This window comes from Bactrocera latifrons, unplaced genomic scaffold, assembly GCF_001853355.1.
Source record: "Bactrocera latifrons isolate USDA-ARS-PBARC rearing strain unplaced genomic scaffold, ASM185335v1 scaffold_443, whole genome shotgun sequence".
In the NCBI taxonomy this organism is placed as follows: domain Eukaryota; kingdom Metazoa; phylum Arthropoda; class Insecta; order Diptera; family Tephritidae; genus Bactrocera; species Bactrocera latifrons.
The window spans coordinates 1-16,220 of record NW_017537094.1 but is presented as its reverse complement, the minus strand read 5'-3'; the positions used below and the strand labels follow the sequence as shown (position 1 = coordinate 16,220).

The 16,220-nt window shown below is 37.6% G+C and overlaps 5 protein-coding genes across 6 annotated transcripts; 1 reads left to right on the top strand and 4 right to left on the bottom strand.

Annotated features, from left to right (window-relative positions):
- Positions 1-1,284: 1,284 nt before the first annotated feature.
- Positions 1,285-4,498, bottom strand: LOC108972986. Its single transcript, XM_018939967.1, has 3 exons — positions 4,406-4,498; positions 1,557-1,721; positions 1,285-1,476 (listed from the first exon to the last, which is right to left on the bottom strand). The coding sequence occupies exons 1-3, from the start codon at positions 4,496-4,498 to the stop codon at positions 1,285-1,287; spliced, it is 450 nt and encodes a 149-aa protein (XP_018795512.1).
- A 514-nt stretch (positions 4,499-5,012) lies between these two features.
- LOC108972989 (FACT complex subunit Ssrp1) lies at positions 5,013-7,989 on the bottom strand. The gene is made up of 5 exons (XM_018939971.1): positions 7,765-7,989; positions 6,738-7,684; positions 6,056-6,674; positions 5,465-5,914; positions 5,013-5,405 (listed from the first exon to the last, which is right to left on the bottom strand). Exons 1-5 carry the CDS (start codon positions 7,816-7,818, stop codon positions 5,265-5,267), a joined length of 2,211 nt encoding a protein of 736 aa, XP_018795516.1. The 5' UTR covers positions 7,819-7,989; the 3' UTR covers positions 5,013-5,264.
- A 260-nt stretch (positions 7,990-8,249) lies between these two features.
- On the top strand, positions 8,250-9,013 carry LOC108972991 (NTF2-related export protein). The gene is made up of 3 exons (XM_018939973.1): positions 8,250-8,379; positions 8,446-8,532; positions 8,598-9,013. The coding sequence occupies exons 1-3, from the start codon at positions 8,371-8,373 to the stop codon at positions 8,919-8,921; spliced, it is 420 nt and encodes a 139-aa protein (XP_018795518.1). The 5' UTR covers positions 8,250-8,370; the 3' UTR covers positions 8,922-9,013.
- LOC108972990 (gastrulation defective protein 1 homolog) lies at positions 9,001-11,093 on the bottom strand. Its single transcript, XM_018939972.1, has 2 exons — positions 10,836-11,093; positions 9,001-10,777 (listed from the first exon to the last, which is right to left on the bottom strand). The coding sequence occupies exons 1-2, from the start codon at positions 11,091-11,093 to the stop codon at positions 9,086-9,088; spliced, it is 1,950 nt and encodes a 649-aa protein (XP_018795517.1). The 3' UTR covers positions 9,001-9,085.
- A 280-nt stretch (positions 11,094-11,373) lies between these two features.
- LOC108972992 lies at positions 11,374-14,367 on the bottom strand. Of its 2 annotated transcripts, XM_018939975.1 has the most exons (4): positions 13,963-14,367; positions 13,196-13,893; positions 11,831-12,991; positions 11,374-11,773 (listed from the first exon to the last, which is right to left on the bottom strand). In XM_018939975.1, exons 1-4 carry the CDS (start codon positions 14,201-14,203, stop codon positions 11,522-11,524), a joined length of 2,352 nt encoding a protein of 783 aa, XP_018795520.1. In that variant the 5' UTR covers positions 14,204-14,367; the 3' UTR covers positions 11,374-11,521. The 2 variants fall into 2 exon arrangements, with proteins under 2 accessions (XP_018795520.1, XP_018795519.1); XM_018939974.1 differs by having other exon boundaries at positions 13,196-14,367.
- Between the last annotated feature and the right edge of the window lie 1,853 nt (positions 14,368-16,220).

The window sequence follows — 16,220 nt, the reverse complement described above, 5'->3', positions numbered from 1 at the left end:
GAGCGTGCTGAGTTTGCTGCTTAAGTCTTTTGCCAATCGAAATGAGTAGACTCATAAGAAAACTTGTTAGAGGACAGAGGGCTGGTKGCAATATCCTTTTTCTCTTGACAGCGACACGTCATCTAAACTCTGCGAACATTAAGCAATAACTGCTAGTACTTGCATGGTCCACAGTCTGTCTGACCAGTTAATGAAGGGCAATTTTATGAGCAGATAACTAAAATTTCACTCAGTTCCTACGTTCTCAATTTYGATGTTATTCTAGAAATATTGATGATTTCCGAAAGTACCAATAATCCTTCTTTCTCCGACGTCTAGACTGTGATTTAATTCTGCATGTGATCAAACAATAATAGCCAGCCCGCTAAAGACATATTTTTCTAATCTTTAATCCACATTCTTAGCTTAAGCAAACCTTGACTATGTAAACCTCATGCCTTTGCTCTCTTAGAAAAAASTCCGTTGATGGAGTGTATATCGATTAAATTAAACGTATCAAACAGTYACAGCTATAAGAATAGAGCTCTGCCTCTTATATGCTAACTGAGATCAAAAGGTCTAAGAAATGGCTTCCGTAAAGTAAGCCGATAACATAACGTAAAAAAAAGGCCTCTGCCGAAATGAGCTTTTTCAAAATTCTACTAATAAGAACATATGGTAATTATCTTTCCTGCAAGTATAGAAGAATATGAATTGTAGAGTACCTGATAACTTTTAAGGATAAATGTTATTCGCAAACGGAATCTTAAAWTCTAGAAAAATCGAATATGTCTTCCCAATCCTCTTTTGCTCTACTTTTGTATAATTCAGGTGCTCGGTAATTTGGGTTCGGCCATTCTAGGCTAATTTACAGATGCGCTATTTGGAGTTAAACACCGAAATATTGTAAACATGAATTTCGAGTTATTCTTTTGCCTAAAGATATCGTAAAGCCTTTGAATAGAAAACTTCTTATATGGCAACTCTATAAGTAGACTTTAAGAACAAATTACATCCGTTCCCACGACAGTCGTATCTAAGTAACCAGATTGTAACCCGAACGTATCCGGTCTTTTATCTGGTCAAGGACTATCAACTCGGCACTATTCCTCGAAATTCATTGAGGAATGTTTTCTGCCGCCACAACAACAACAAAATACTATAAATTGTTTCCAACCTTTCTTTGCCTTCCTCACTTCTAACTTTGCAAATTTCAATTGCTCACATTTAAATGAAGATATCATACGAAAACTTTATTCGGAARAACGCTTAACCAAACTGTTAAGCAAATTCACATATGTATTTTTATTTTGCAGAATCACCTCTTTGGAGATATTTATATTTATAAGTATCGTTGAGCATAAAATATAACTTCACTTCGACACGTTTCTTGCTTTCGGTTGTGAGGCTGGCAAAAATCGCATATTCGCCCAAAGGCAGTGGCAATCCCTGCAGCATCCCAGTAGGAAATTGTTGGTGTTCAATGGCCAGCTCATTCTATTCAAACAARTTATAATATATTTTTACTATGTTTATTATGCAATTGTAATATTTTARGCATATATATATATACATACCCTCAATGGACACCTTTGTAGGCTGGTCGAGTGATTGCCGAATGCATTGAAAATAATGTTGAGAAATGGGTGGTTACGCTTTTCCAAATATTCACACAARTACACGGTAACATCATACAGAAAGGGCTTATAACCGCTAGCTTTTTTCAACAGCTGCAARCGAATCTGAAAATTGGAGTTTAAAGAAGAGAATCAAATTAAATTATATACTAACAATTTGAGGTTTCGGAAAAATTTACATTAAAGAATCTCATTCTGAATTTGAAATTCAATATTCGACATATTTTGTAGGCGTGGCTTTGATTCTGCTTGGCAAATCTGCTAAACCTGAGAGTGCCATGGAACAAATATGTCTCAACTTTTAATCAAGTTATCGCGTGAGTCCGAAATGCAACTCGTCTTGAAATCCTGATCGTTTATATATTAGTATTATATTATTAGTATAATTTAGTATAGTATATACATATATCTCAATTAGTTTAGATGGCATTAAAATAGAAAAATTATGAAATAATATTTTAAATGAATAATTATATTAATTGCATAACTATTGACTCTCATTTTTGCTTAGTTATTGGTAGATAGCATTCTTATCTATTTTTGCGTGAAAAATAACACATTTATGTACATACATAAATATCTAATCGGAACAGTTTGTTCGAAGATTGTACCRTTTCTTCAGAAAATGGTTAGATTAGGTTAGTCTGGCAGGCTATAGGCCACACATAGAGCAGCTTTGGTCSTCTGTAAYAGGAGATGGATTACGTTACGAAGTYTCTGAGTGTTATTAATTTCTTTCCTGCACTCGACATGAATTTCGACTGACTATGTGCATCACTAACCACACCTCAGTGTATCGCCGCCAAATGCTTCACACAATACCTAGTCATTATGGGCCACGTGAACAATAGGTAATCCATTATTTTGCTGCTCTTTTGTTCTTGACATTTCCTGCAGTCTTCTCGATCTGTCAACCCCATTCTGCAGGCACGTGCCGCCACCAGACTGTGACCAGTCCATGTTGCTATAGTCCCTTCTATCGAGTGTCAGTTGTAACTTTGTATATTTGCGGTCTACYGGTTTACACATGGCTTTTGCAGATTTTATCGCGTTTTAAGCTCATTTGCCATGCTGTTGTACAAAACGTCGTAAAGACAATRTATGGGTTTTCTACTATTGATCACGTTTTTGGGTGACAGCCGTACACTACTCTTGGTAATCTCGTCCACTAACTCATTACTCTCGATGTCTTTGTGACCTGGCACCCAGTAGATGTCAAGTCGCTTGGTTCTGGCGTCAGTTTCAGGCCGATATTCAAAAAGTGGCTAGGCCTTGCTTGCTGCTTGGCTGTTCAAGTAGATGTTGACCCTTGAATAGTCTGCTAATGCAGTAGAGGCTAGCRTCGTGGCTTTCCCAATAGTGAAGACCTCTGCTAGAAATATACTTATGTCAGAAATCCGCCAACTTTATASCTAACTCTGGACAGTATWTCCCATATATACACYAACTCGGTTCTCCATTTAYGCGTCGTATTTATAAATGTTTAATGTAATGCGCAGTTAACATACCTTTACGGCAAACGTTTTTTCTAAGTTTACCTGAATCCTCTTTCCACATTGAAAAGTGTGGTTATGTAATCAYGGCTTGCGAAACCGTAATTACCCTCCGACCGGAAGATTCTATGTGTAAATTCGATTTTKTCGCACAGCTTTCAGCCAAGAGATGTATAGGTGGCAATTTTAGCATTAGTTGAAGGTCCGGCGTTGAAATGGTTCTTAGACCTCCCGTTATGCATAYCGCAACGAATCTCTGAACCCTTTCCATTGTCTTCGTTGAGCAGAATTGGTCTAACAATCGGTGTCCGTTCCCACGACAGTCGGGTCTACGAAAACCGGAACGGACCCGGATTTTTATCCGGCCAAGGACTGTCAACTCGGCAGAATTCTGCCGTTACAACAACAACAACAACAACAATCGGTGTGTAGCACCAGTGCATAAGCGAAGGAAAAAATCAGTCAGACAGTCGGTCTAAGTAACCAGAACGGACCCAGATTTTTATATGGCCCAGGACAATCAACTCGACCCATTCCACAAAATTACTTCAYGAACGTTTTCTGTCGCTACTACAACAACAACAATCACAGAGGAACAAAGGCTCCAGGTTGTGCCRAGCATTTGMMTYCACGCATTATTCTTTAATCCACATTTTACTTTCACACCAGTTTTCTGTCTAAGGCGGGTGGCCTAAAGTACATGATGCGGTCCTTGAAAGAGAGCTGTGAATGTGCARTGTTCGTCGTGGCTGTGGCTCATTTATCGAAGTGAATCCTCCATTTTGTACCTCCTAGTGAAAACAAGCTRATCGGTCTTTTATGGATTTGGATAATACTCCAAAATATCTCGTCAMATAAAAAGGTTGTCATACAAACACTTGATTCCGATCGTTCAGTCTGTATGGCAGCTCTAAGCTATATGGTAGTAGTCCGATATCAGCGGTTTAACCGACATATAAGTAGCTTCTTGGAGAGAAAATGATGTATGCCAAATTTTAGATTGACATCTGGAAAACTGAGGAAAGAGTTCGCGTAAATGCAGACAAACAGACGGAAAGTTTTCCATTCACACAAGTACATATGTATGTATGTATATACATGTACATTTASATATATACTTAATAAGGTCTCAAACGTTGGATGTTTTAAACTTCGTGGGAATATAAACATTTTTATAAGATGTTGCTAAATTCAATAACTTTTCGCGCATACCTATTTAATTTTTTTACCAAAACACATAATTACATATGTACATATGTATGTATACACATTGAACTTTTAGTTAGACCAACTTACCGTCGCATTTCGCATCGTTTCATTTGATTGTGCGAACTTCAGTGCCACCGACAGCTCGTTGACGTCACGCTTCACTGCACGCAGACGACACATTTCGAATATGGCGAATTTTTCATCGGACGACGAACACTGCACATTCGTAAATTTCTCAATACAAATACACTGAAATCATTTCCATTTCGGCTTTTAGTAAAAAAAAAAAACAACCATTCTTAGCACACACATATCGATACACATAGATAAAACCATCCTTACATCGCCAAAGAGCTGCAAAAAGCACAATGTCGCTACAAAAACAGTTATATTGTACAACCGCTGCCCAGTGTTGCAAGCACGAGCAGGCATCTTCACGGCTAGAACTTCATGTATAAAATACGCTAAAATCGAGTTGCGTGGAGTGGACAAGAACAGTGAATATATATGTATGTATGTACCATAAAAACACCACGCAATTATTATTGTATAATTACCGTTGAACGATATTGAATAATGGCGCAAGATATGATCACTAGTTAAATAAATATTTGGCTSTGGCTTTGCACAAGCTTGATAAACATTTAAATACATAAACTACCGTTAATTGCTATGAAAAAATGGCAAAAAAGACTTGTCATCTTCGTTTTGTTATCTTTAATCTGCTTTCTGATATCATGCAGCAATCTACTGCTGGTTAAAACGATACATGGCGGTAACAACTAAGTGGCCTATAATTACAAACATACAAATATAGTTGTGTGTGTGTGGGGGGAGAGATGTGTGAAGTATTACGAAACTAAACGCTTACAACTACAAACTCGGCGAAGAACAAAAAAAAAACTACGTAATTATGTATATATATATTTCGTTGTTTACACAACGTCTAATCACTGCCTTCGCCTTCATCGGTAGCTTCGTCCTCGTCATCTTCTTCCTCCTCATCACTAGCGCCACTTGCAGAACCTTCACTTTCCTCTTCGCTCTCATCCGCTTTCTTCTTCTTATCTTTAGCGGATTTACTTGCCTGAAGTGAAAAAATAAATAAATAATTAAAGATAATAGTACAGCAACTACACAGCTTACAGATTTGCTCTTCTTCTTCTCTGGCTCTGAATCAGCAGCGCCCGATGTATCCTTCTTATTCTCACCACCCGATGAAGATTCATCATCGGAGATGTATTCTTTACTCTTGAAAACGCCAGCACTGACTGGCGACTTCTTCGTTGGTGACTCCTTCTTGCGCTTCTTAGCTGCTGCTGCTGTCGATTTGCTGCTGCTCTCCTCGCTTGCTGCTGGCTTGTATTCCTTCATTTCATCTTGATAACGCTGTTTATCCTTAGCTGCCAAATCTTCCCATTTAGATTTATCCTTCAGGTCTTTCCACATTTCGCCACCCTTCTTTGCAACTTCGGTAATTTTGAGGAGAGGATTTTCTTTTCTAATTTGTTCGCGAGTCTCATTGAGCCAAAGCATGAATGCGGTAGTCGCACGTTTGGGTTTGTTCGCATCTTTCTTGGACTTGGTCGGCTTTTTCTAAACAAAAATAAATATTAAAAAAAAAAAATGGTTGAAAATGCCAAAAACTATTTACCGATTACAAAAATTAATATAAAAAGTTAGTTTTCAATAATTCAAAGAAAATTTGTATAATAGTTTCTCATAAACGAAACTTACCACGCGCTCTTTACGTTCCTTCTTCTCTTTCTTCTCCTTTTTTGGTTTGCTCTTTTTTTCCGCGCCCGAGTCAGTGCCAGCTCCACCACCGCCCCCTCCACTCGCGTCGGAATCTTCGCTATCACTCTGCACATTGCTGTCATACTCCTCGGCCACATCCGATTCAGCCTCGTTTGGTTTGAAATCTTCATCGGTAGACTCCTCTTCCGAGCCCTCTTCATCGTCCGATTCTTTCTCGCGCGCCTCCGCCTTGACACGCGCCAAATAGGCATCCGGTTCATTCTCGTTATCAGAATCACCAAAGTCGACATCATTGTAGCCACCCTTGTCTTTGCCAATATTGCTGACTCGCAATTTCTTTTGTTGTATGTAATCGAAGAGCTTTGCATATTCTTCCTTTTCGATGGAACTAAATATGTGCACAGTGCCGTTTTTCAATGTAATCTCAAAATCAAAACTTCGCGTGGAACCGCCACTACGTGCAAAATTCACCGAAGCAATTTCCTCGAAACGTATGTGCACTGGTGGCTTGTGTATGTAGATGAAGCCACGTTCTAGTGGGTAAAGATAGCCGGCGGCGGCTTTGAAGGAACAACCAATAGCTGCAGTCCCGGAGTGACTGTCGAATAACCGAAAATAAATTAGTGCATAAATAAGAAAAATTATAAATAACTGCACTTACCCAATGAAGTTGCCGGGACCGGTAATTTTGCGTCCTATTAAAACTTTCATGACTTTACCCATTACTTCGTACAATGGACCAGAAAGTTCTTTTTCAATTTTTCCTTCATACTTCTCCTTTAGCTCCTCTTCACTGAATGGTAGTTCTATAGAGGTTTCCTCTTCAGGTCCGAAGAGCAGTACAAGGAAATGATAACGCGTCTGTCCTTGCTTAATTGGCGGATCTAGCGATAGTACGAGGAACATTTGCCTATTATCTTTGTGTGGCAGTAAAAAGAGACGCAACACCGAGTCCATTGGTATTTTGTAATCAAAAGTTTTACCGTGCAATTGGAAGAAGGTTGAGAAAATTTTAATATCGTAGCGACCACGCGGTGTGAGACAATGTATTTCGCGGAAAATGGCAATAGCATCGCCTGATGCTGATATAACCGAGGCTTTGCTCATAACATTATTTTGGAAACTTTCCACGGGATCTTCTTCAGCCGATTCAACAGCAGGTATGTGAAAACGCATTTCCAACAAACCAACTGGTGCATCATCGCTCTGATGAAATTCCAATGTCACCTCGTTTTTACCAGTCATGCACTGAGACACGTGCTGTAATGGTATTTCAAATATGGTCTTATTATCCTTGTCAAAGCTAAGCGCTGAACCGAGAAAACGTGCTGTACCCCAATTCCAACCTTTAACACACATCTCCTTCTCAACCATATCTTGCTTGTAAGCTTTCTTCAAGAATTTGGCCAATTTTTCATTTTCCGAATCCCGAAATCCGGAAAAGCGGTGTAGCCCACCATTTTTGGTGAATATACGTAAACCCCAATTGCCGACAAATTTTTGCGAATTAATCAATTCTATGTCGTCTGCAGCAATTTGTTCCACCTTGCCGGTTTTACTGTTTTTGAATATTATATGTTGATCAGTAAGCTTCAATCGACCGGGTGTCTGTAAAATGCATACAGGTGTGAATTCTTATTATTCGCAAAATGTGTTGTGTATAATGACCGGTATGTGAGGCTACTTACCATCACGCCGCGAACTTCTGATGTTATATCGCTGTATTCGAGTGTATCCGCCATCGTATGAAATGTATAAAGCTGCTACACTTATTATTTTAACAACCAATTGGAGAATATCTTTATAAAATAACGAAAATACAAACTATACAGGATACAAACTATACAAATTCAGGGAGTAATGATGAGTTAAAATGAAATAAACGCCGTTTTGCCAAAAATTGTGCGCCTTCCTACAGCGATAAGAAGAAGTTAATTGTGTAATTCACAATAGACAGAACAAATGTTTTTAAATGAAAAAGAATTAATGTGCACAAATTTCAAATAATAAATTTCGGTCACTAAACAATTATTTTTATTAACAGCATTTAAAATTGTACAAAATACCGATACATAAAATTTTGTGAGTTTTGTTTATCATCAGTTTTATAAATTTTAAAAAGTAAAAGAGATTTAATATTTTATAAGCAGGCAACGCCATAGAACCGGCCAAATAAAAGTCAAAAAGAACAAMAAATGTGTTTTGCAAAGTATATTTCACATTAATTTGCAATATATACGAAAATTAATTAAAATTAGCTAAATTATTGTTAATGAAAGCGTAAACAAACCGAAATGGACAGTGTAAGTAATTTTTTTTTATATAAAGGCTATATTAAACTGGTTTATTAAAAGAATACTCTTCTATAGGAGTTGCGTAGCAAGGTGGAATCATGCTGCCGTACAGCCGAGGATTTCACGAAACTATACTACACATCCTTTGATAAGCGACGCCATGTAAGCATATACACATTTCCACCATATACACAGGTAAAATGCAGAAGTACTTCTTACATTTCTAGCAAATGGGTCGCATGTATCTTGATAATGGTTTACTTGTTTGGAATGGTAATGGATCTAGTGGCAAAGATAACATACAAAAATATCTAATTGATTTACCTACTTCGGAGCATACAATAACTAATTTGGATGCACAACCGATTATTGATGAGGCCGTTGGCGGTCAATTAACTTATATGATACAAGCCGGCGGTACTGTGCGCTACGCTGAAGAAGTAGTGCGACCATTCCAACAGACGTTTATCATTACCGCGCAGGAGGATAAATGGAAAATTGCCAGCGATTGCTACAGACTGCAGGATGGGCTAGCACGTATAGAAACTTAGCTTAAGTAACGCGGTYGATGGTTAGACAATACAAACAGCATATTTTATACAACAAAACATTAAAAATTACAACACGAAGTGTTGGTCACTGACGCTTGTTTATTAATTCTCAATTACATACTATGTCACAAATCTAAGCCCTATCACGTTATCTTCTAACTTAATTACTCCTCTTTTGCTTTCTTTGCATCGGGCTCACCGGACGATTCTGTGAATATCGGCTTCGGCTGTGTCTTTTTGTACGCCGGCGCTATCCAGTAAGGATTCTCCTCCGCTTCCTTTGCATATTTCAAAATGGCTTCACGTGGATCTTGATCGTCGTCAACGCGTTTGCTCAGACCCAAATTTCTAATGACATATGATGAGAGCGTGCCACCTGAACTTGCCACACGACCACCTTGTCCACTGGTGATTGGTAAGTCAGGACGATGTGATTTAACAGGATCCAAACGCTCTTTCTCCATTTTCTTGCGTGATGACTTGGATTTTTCTTGTCTGAACATTGGTAATGCATGTGGTGTAATTATCTGCGATACACCGATCATTTCAGTATGTTTCTTCTTGCGATGTGTCTTGACAACGCACAATTTGGCACCACGTGAGCTGAGTAGTTCATCATAATAGCATTTGATGACMCCATTGCCACAACCGACAAAAATCTGATTCAACTTTGGATGCCACATTGCCTTAATGACGTGCGAATCGGTAACCGCGATACGCTTCACTTCTTCAAATGTCTGAGTGTTATAAAAATGCAATTGCGCCTCTTTCGAACCTTTTGGTAACGATTCACCCGTCACCAGCATTTTATCATCCGGACTAAAGCAACAGTCCGTGGTGTCATAGCGCGAGAAGAGACTAGTCCATGTATGCAGCGGTTCTTTAAACTTACGCAAATCCCACAACTTCATAGTTTCATCATTGGAACGTGTGGCCAGTTGTGTACCCAAGTACGAAAATTGTACAGAAGTGATTTCCGATCCCTTCTGATGTGCGCCACGCAAACAATGCGTCGTATTAACAAACATTTTACGTGTGTCCCACATCTGCACCGAACCATCTACACAAGCAGCAGCGATTAGGGTGGCATCACGATTGAAAGTGCACGCCGAAGCATTGGTACGCAAACCACCTAGCGCTCGTGTCTTAATTACCGTCTTTTGCTCCTTGGACTTCAAACCATGCCAAATGCGTAAAGTGCCATCAAGCGCTGCAGTAAGAAATTCTTCACGTGTATACGGATGCCAACAGCCAGAGGTGAGTTGTGCTGTGTGCCCCTTTGTACGCGCCATGTCGCTTATATATTGATCACCCTTAACACATTCCATTTTTTCAAAACCATCACGATCAAGGATTTTCGCTTGTGAGTTACCCGACACTACCAGGATCATATCACCAGTAACGGAATAATGTAGTGCTCGTATGGGATAATTCTCACATGGTTGTATGGTACGAAAACTACGCATACCAGCATCCATGCCGGCAAAGTCCCAAAAACACATATCGTAGTCGATGGAGCCGGACACTAGACGTGCACCTGCAGGATCGCCTGCAAGGGCTAGTACGGCGCGCGAACCATGCTGCATTTGTACCTCGTGAGTATTCGGTATTTTACGTTCAAGATTATCGTCATCATCCTCCTCATCATCGTCGTCATCATCATCACTATCAGCATCTGTTCTTTTAGGCTTTAAAACAGTTTGTTTATCACCGTCTTTTTCTGTGCTGAGCGCTTCAGGTGGTAAAGGTCCAAACGCAGGCTCATCATCTGAATCGTCATTGCCAACTGGTTTWGATTCTTCGCTTTCGGCACGCGGTTTTGGCGGTGCAACTTCACGTGCTTTTGCTATTTGCTCCTAATAAATTTTGAACTTTATTTTATTACCACATACATGTATATACTCTTTTACTTACATTGATATCAAAGACTTTTGCTGTTTTGCGACCAAAACCGCTTATACCCATTATTTCCTTAAGATGCTGACTTTCCATATCTTCAGTCACCTCTTCTACTTGTCGTATGAGCTGTTGCTTGCCCATTTTCTTGAAACCACCGACACTGGTCACTGAAGATGAAGCGTCATGTTGGCTTTCTGCCGGCTTCTCCGTTACCACAGCTGGTTTATTTGGGTTAAGATTGATTTTCCCAAAGGAAATTTTATTACGATTCATTTTATGCACTTTTAACCTGTTTTTAACATTTGTTATTGATTATTTTTATTATGACTGTTCAAATGAATTATTTCCAAACTTTTGTTGGTAGTTTTTGACGAAGAGATAATAAATAAACGAAAGAAATGGAAACAATGGAAACAGCTGTTTAATACACCGGTTTGAATGTGAATCATTCACATTTCTGGTGTGAGTCTTAACCCTAACGTGAATGTTAAAAAACAAACAATTAAAAAAAAAAAACTACAAAGTTTCTTTTGACATAATTTTTTATCGCGCTAACTTTTTATGTATTTTACATTGTATGAATTTAGAAGTTTGAGTGGTTAATATGAAATATTTGCGGACAATTTTGCTTACAAAATTACACCAATTTCATAACAAAACTGGTTTTGCTAAACAAAAACCGGATACGCCGTTAATAAGACTCAGTAGAATCGGTTGGCTAACTTCATGGCACGACATTTTCGTTTGAAGAACTCATCCTTTGCGGGCATATGCTCGTGATTACGCCAAATACGGAAGTGTTGTATGTCCGCTTCACGCGACGGCATATATGCGAAGAAAGTGTCCCTAGGATGACTGCATATATGAGGCTTAATTGCCAAATAAAAGGTGCGTGATTGATCCATAATAGATGCATTCAATCTTCTGTAATATTCATTGCGCAAAATTTCGGTCTAAAAGAAAATGYCTTTAATACAAAGATTTGAGCACTCGTATAATCGCGAACTAACCTTTTTCATGAGGTAATCTCTGCAATTGTAATTCACATAAATGGCATTGCCCAAACTTCGGGCTGAGGGCATCAGCACGTCTGCGGTCATCTGTTTTAAAGCGCGGAATGTTGGACGTGTTTTAATATGCATTTTGACCAGCTGCTCCCGCGTATACGTTTTACCATAGCGTGTCTCCATCCACGAAAGTAAGGATGGCAGTTTATATGCATCAGGCATTGAGGCTAAGACATACTTTGGATTTTTAGCCAAGTAATCGAGAGCATTTTTCAGCATACTCTGCATTAATTTCCTATCTTCCGGATCATAGTAATCCATTTCCACATCCAAAAAAGGATATCTRCGCCGATTTTTCTCTAGCTCTTCCTCTGCAGCCATTTCAATATTTTTAGCAGCTACGCCTTCTTTGAACGCTTTCTTTGCGTATTCTTTTACAGCTTCATCTAGATTTTTTGGCGCATTCGGATCATTCTCATCTAAATTTAAATCGCTATTWATGGTTTTTAAGAATTCTTTCTGCACATTTAAGCGCGTGCTTTCACGTTCCTTGTGTGCGAACACTTTGGGATAGTCGAACATGTACGGTTGATTTGCATCGGGTGCTTTGAAATACGATTCCGTTTCGTGTTTTGCCTGCTCGGAATGCCCATAATCGTAGTTTTTCACATATTTGTAACCACAATCGCAAGGCATCTTATGTAAAATATCGCGCACACTTTGTTTCTTCGTCGCATATGGGTTTGTACGTTTGCGCTTAAGCTTTGATGGCTTTGTTCTGCATTCCTTGCAGCATTTCSCTTTGGCCTCTGTAGTTACAGTCAAACAGTCGCCAATATTTTCTTCTACCCAGTTTGTACCCGTTTCTGAGGAGCTTGGCAGACTGTCGTTACTTATCGTAGAAGTTGCTTTATGCTCGTGTACGCAACCGAAATCTCGCTGTGTTAGACAAGTTTCACTGTGGCATGTCAAGTTAGTCCATGTGCTTTGTGCGCCACCGCATAAACGATCCGTGCTGTTAAGTTCATTTGAGTCACAAACTCGGATCTTATCTTGCGAAATAATCTGCATGTGACTACGAGTGCGACTAGCTAATCGCTTGAATTGCGTCATAAGCTCATCAACGTCCTCTTCAATCTGTCTACGGATGCGTTCAATACGCTCCTAAATAAAAAAAAATGCGAGAAAGAATTATTGAGATAATTATAGATTTGGTGAAAAATATAATTCTTGAGTGGTTTTCGTATCAAGATCATTCTAATACATARATCACAATATAATCATCTCAATAGGGTCTTAAAATTGAAGAGAAAATAATATCCGTGATTTGAAAAAAACTTCACTGAGTGCGTGTATATATTTACTCACCTCCCGCTTGGGTGTTTCCGTATCGAAATATTTCAAGCATTTTTCTTGTGCTCGCCAACGTAATTCATTTTCGAGATTTCTCTCCATTTCCTCCAATGTTTGATGATGTAAGCATAGGTTCTTTTTCTGCATATCCTCGTGCAAATATACTTCTGTATTTAAACTATTAAGCAACTGTTTTTTAAATACGTTTTTTATCATAACCGATTGCCTTGGTAATTTGGTTTTGAATATTTGCTGCATTTTGTCGGTTAGCATTTCCACACCCGTCTTCTTGCCGGGGTGCAATTGATAATCGGCAAACCAGCGATTGCTCTCATTCGGTATGACATAATGCGAGTCCCTAAGTACATCTTCAAACATTAACTTGGTGCGATAGGTAGGCGGAAATGAGGTTAGCGGATGCTCATAAAGTCGCGGCCGCACTAATTCATCAAAGTATGGTAGCTTATACTTAACTCGCATGCTATTGATGGTCGCTTTTTCGTTTTCGTTTCCAGTTTCGTTTTGGAATTTTAATTTCTGTTTGGCGATTTTCTTCTTCGCAATGCGTCGAATTTCTTCTTTCGTTGGCTGTTCAGGCGGCAGTATGCTATCTAGACCGCGTAGCGTGAATAATGTGTCCAGATTAGCAATACTTGATAGAATTAATTGTTCATTTAGATTGTAATCTGGTCCATCGGTTTTGTAGAATAATTCTTTAATGAACCATAAAAATGCCAAATCATTGCCGCCGCTCATGAACATGAGGAAACGAATGTTATTACCACTGATGCTCGGTCGTAGGCCAATACGATTTAATAAGTTCCATACGCGATGTGTTGTACCCTGTTCAAGGTCATCGCGTATAGCATAATGCAATTGGTGTGCGGCCTCAATTTGAAAGGAAGACAACCCGCGATACCAATGTGGCACATCTTCATTTTTGACAAACTCCTCGATAATGCGCTGATTGCGTTTTGTCGTATGCGCTTCCAATCTGGTCGCACGTTTCGCACCAGAGAACATATTTCACAAAATTTAATTTAACTTATTTTTACAAAATAATTTCTTTAACAATGAAAAGTCAATTTACAATACAATAATCAAGAAATTCTGAATTTATGTACACAAATTTGATCAATTGCGAAAATTAGAACTTCTAACAGCGCACAGAATTTAGGGAAAGGTTACTTTCGACAATTACAAAAATTCTGAAAGAACTAAAAATCTATTCAAAATTATGATTGACAATACGAATTTTTTTTGTTCCAAAAAAATAAAAAATATTTCGAGTAAAATTACTGATGTTATCTATAAACTTTTTCAAAATGCGCGCATAAGGGTTAAGCATGGATCTTTTTTATTTTTTAACATAATATTTTCATTGCAAAATTTATTTTACTTTATCTATTTCTATCAAAAATATTTCTAAGCCATAATATTTGTACCAGAGAACGGTTGGCACAATTCCGATTTCTTTGGCGCCGCGATCTGAAGGTACAGTTGGAAAAAGGAAGTCCTCCTAGTTTAGGAGATATTCGACCTTAAAGTTCAAAAATTCGCAAAATTCGTACACTTCAATAAGCTACTTCATCACATTAAACACACTTTATTCACATTTTTCACTTCAAATTAATTAAATTACACTCTAAACTTAAATAAATCCATTATTTACACTTTTAGCAGGTTTTTTACCTAAAAAATCTTTATTTTAAAAATTACATTTTACACTCGTTTGAACCTCATTTGTTTACCAAAAATTACGACGAAATGGAACACTGCCATGTGATGATCAGGCAATTCGCTCAAATTCCTCTTTTTCGCAAAAATTCCTCTATTCATGCATATGGATATTTTCTTTTTTAATTTTATTAAGCAAATAATTAATATTATATAATATTACGTAATAAAGTGTTAAATATATTAGTGCAGTACGAAAATTCAAATTTTTATATGAGGGCGTGGTAACCAACAAATATAACCACTTTATATACAAAACTCATATTTTAAATATAGAAATTGATGTATCGTCACCTAACAAAACAATGTATAATCAAAAATAAATGGAAATCACTGACAGATTAATTTTTCACATTTTATAACGAAAACCTAAATTTTGTTTCAATATGAGTGCATGATAACCAACAAACAATTATTTTTAAAGTAAGGAGTACTTCAGTCATCCCGATATGATATACATTTTATAATAATATATTATCATAGAGTTTTAGTTATTTGTGTTTATTAAATATAAATCACATATTATACATATACATACATATGTAGATGGAAAAATGTAATATACATATGTAGTAGAAAAAAGAATCACGCAAAAAAACAAACAAAGAAAAATCGTTAAGAATCCTACATATTTGGTGTTTACGATGTGGCAACGCTCGTTTTCCTCATAAATGTAAACAATCTAACCTTTGCAGCGACGAGTGAGATAAGTGATTTTTAAATTAATAAATTTAGGTAAAATATTACAAAATAAAATTGAAATGTGAACTTATTTCAATGTTTAGAGTGTATATTTAAATATACAGAGTGAAAAGCGTGAATAAATTTAGCGGAAGATAGAGAAATACCATGTGCTATTAGTGCAAATTTTTGAACTTTTAATCGTGAATGCTTTTAAAAATATAAGTTATTTTTATATTACTTTTCGATATTCCTGCCCTGGAGAAGCTCCCCCATCCGCACATAATCCATTTATACGAAAATCGGTTTTTTTTACCCCTCCGCCAAAGTAATCGGAATCGTGCTGAACGGTTCGATATCGACCATTGGTTAGTAAGGAATTCACCTCACAGCCACAGAAGTCACGCTGTGAAATGCTAACATTATTAACAGTTGTCCACATACTCAACAGAGTATATGAAGAGAAATATATGTATGCATGCCCATGAGTACACTCCGAGCGAAGAATTTTGTTTTGTTTTGCTTTTTTATACTCTCGCAACAAAGTTGCTAAAGAGAGTATTATAGTTTTGTTCACATAACGGTTGTTTGTAAGTCCTAAAACTAAAAGAGTCAGATATAG

Excerpts from the sequence above, each read along its gene's own strand:
- LOC108972991 (XM_018939973.1), top strand. Across the intron at positions 8,533-8,597 it reads CCTTTGATAAGCGACGCCAT|CAAATGGGTCGCATGTATCT; the intron begins GTAAGCATATAC and ends TTACATTTCTAG.
- LOC108972989 (XM_018939971.1), bottom strand. The coding sequence starts at position 7,818 with ATGGCGGATACACTCGAATACAGCGATATAACATCAGAAGTTCGCGGC. Across the intron at positions 7,685-7,764 it reads CAGAAGTTCGCGGCGTGATG|ACACCCGGTCGATTGAAGCT; the intron begins GTAAGTAGCCTC and ends TGCATTTTACAG. Across the intron at positions 5,915-6,055 it reads AGGAACGTAAAGAGCGCGTG|AAAAAGCCGACCAAGTCCAA; the intron begins GTAAGTTTCGTT and ends ATTTTTGTTTAG.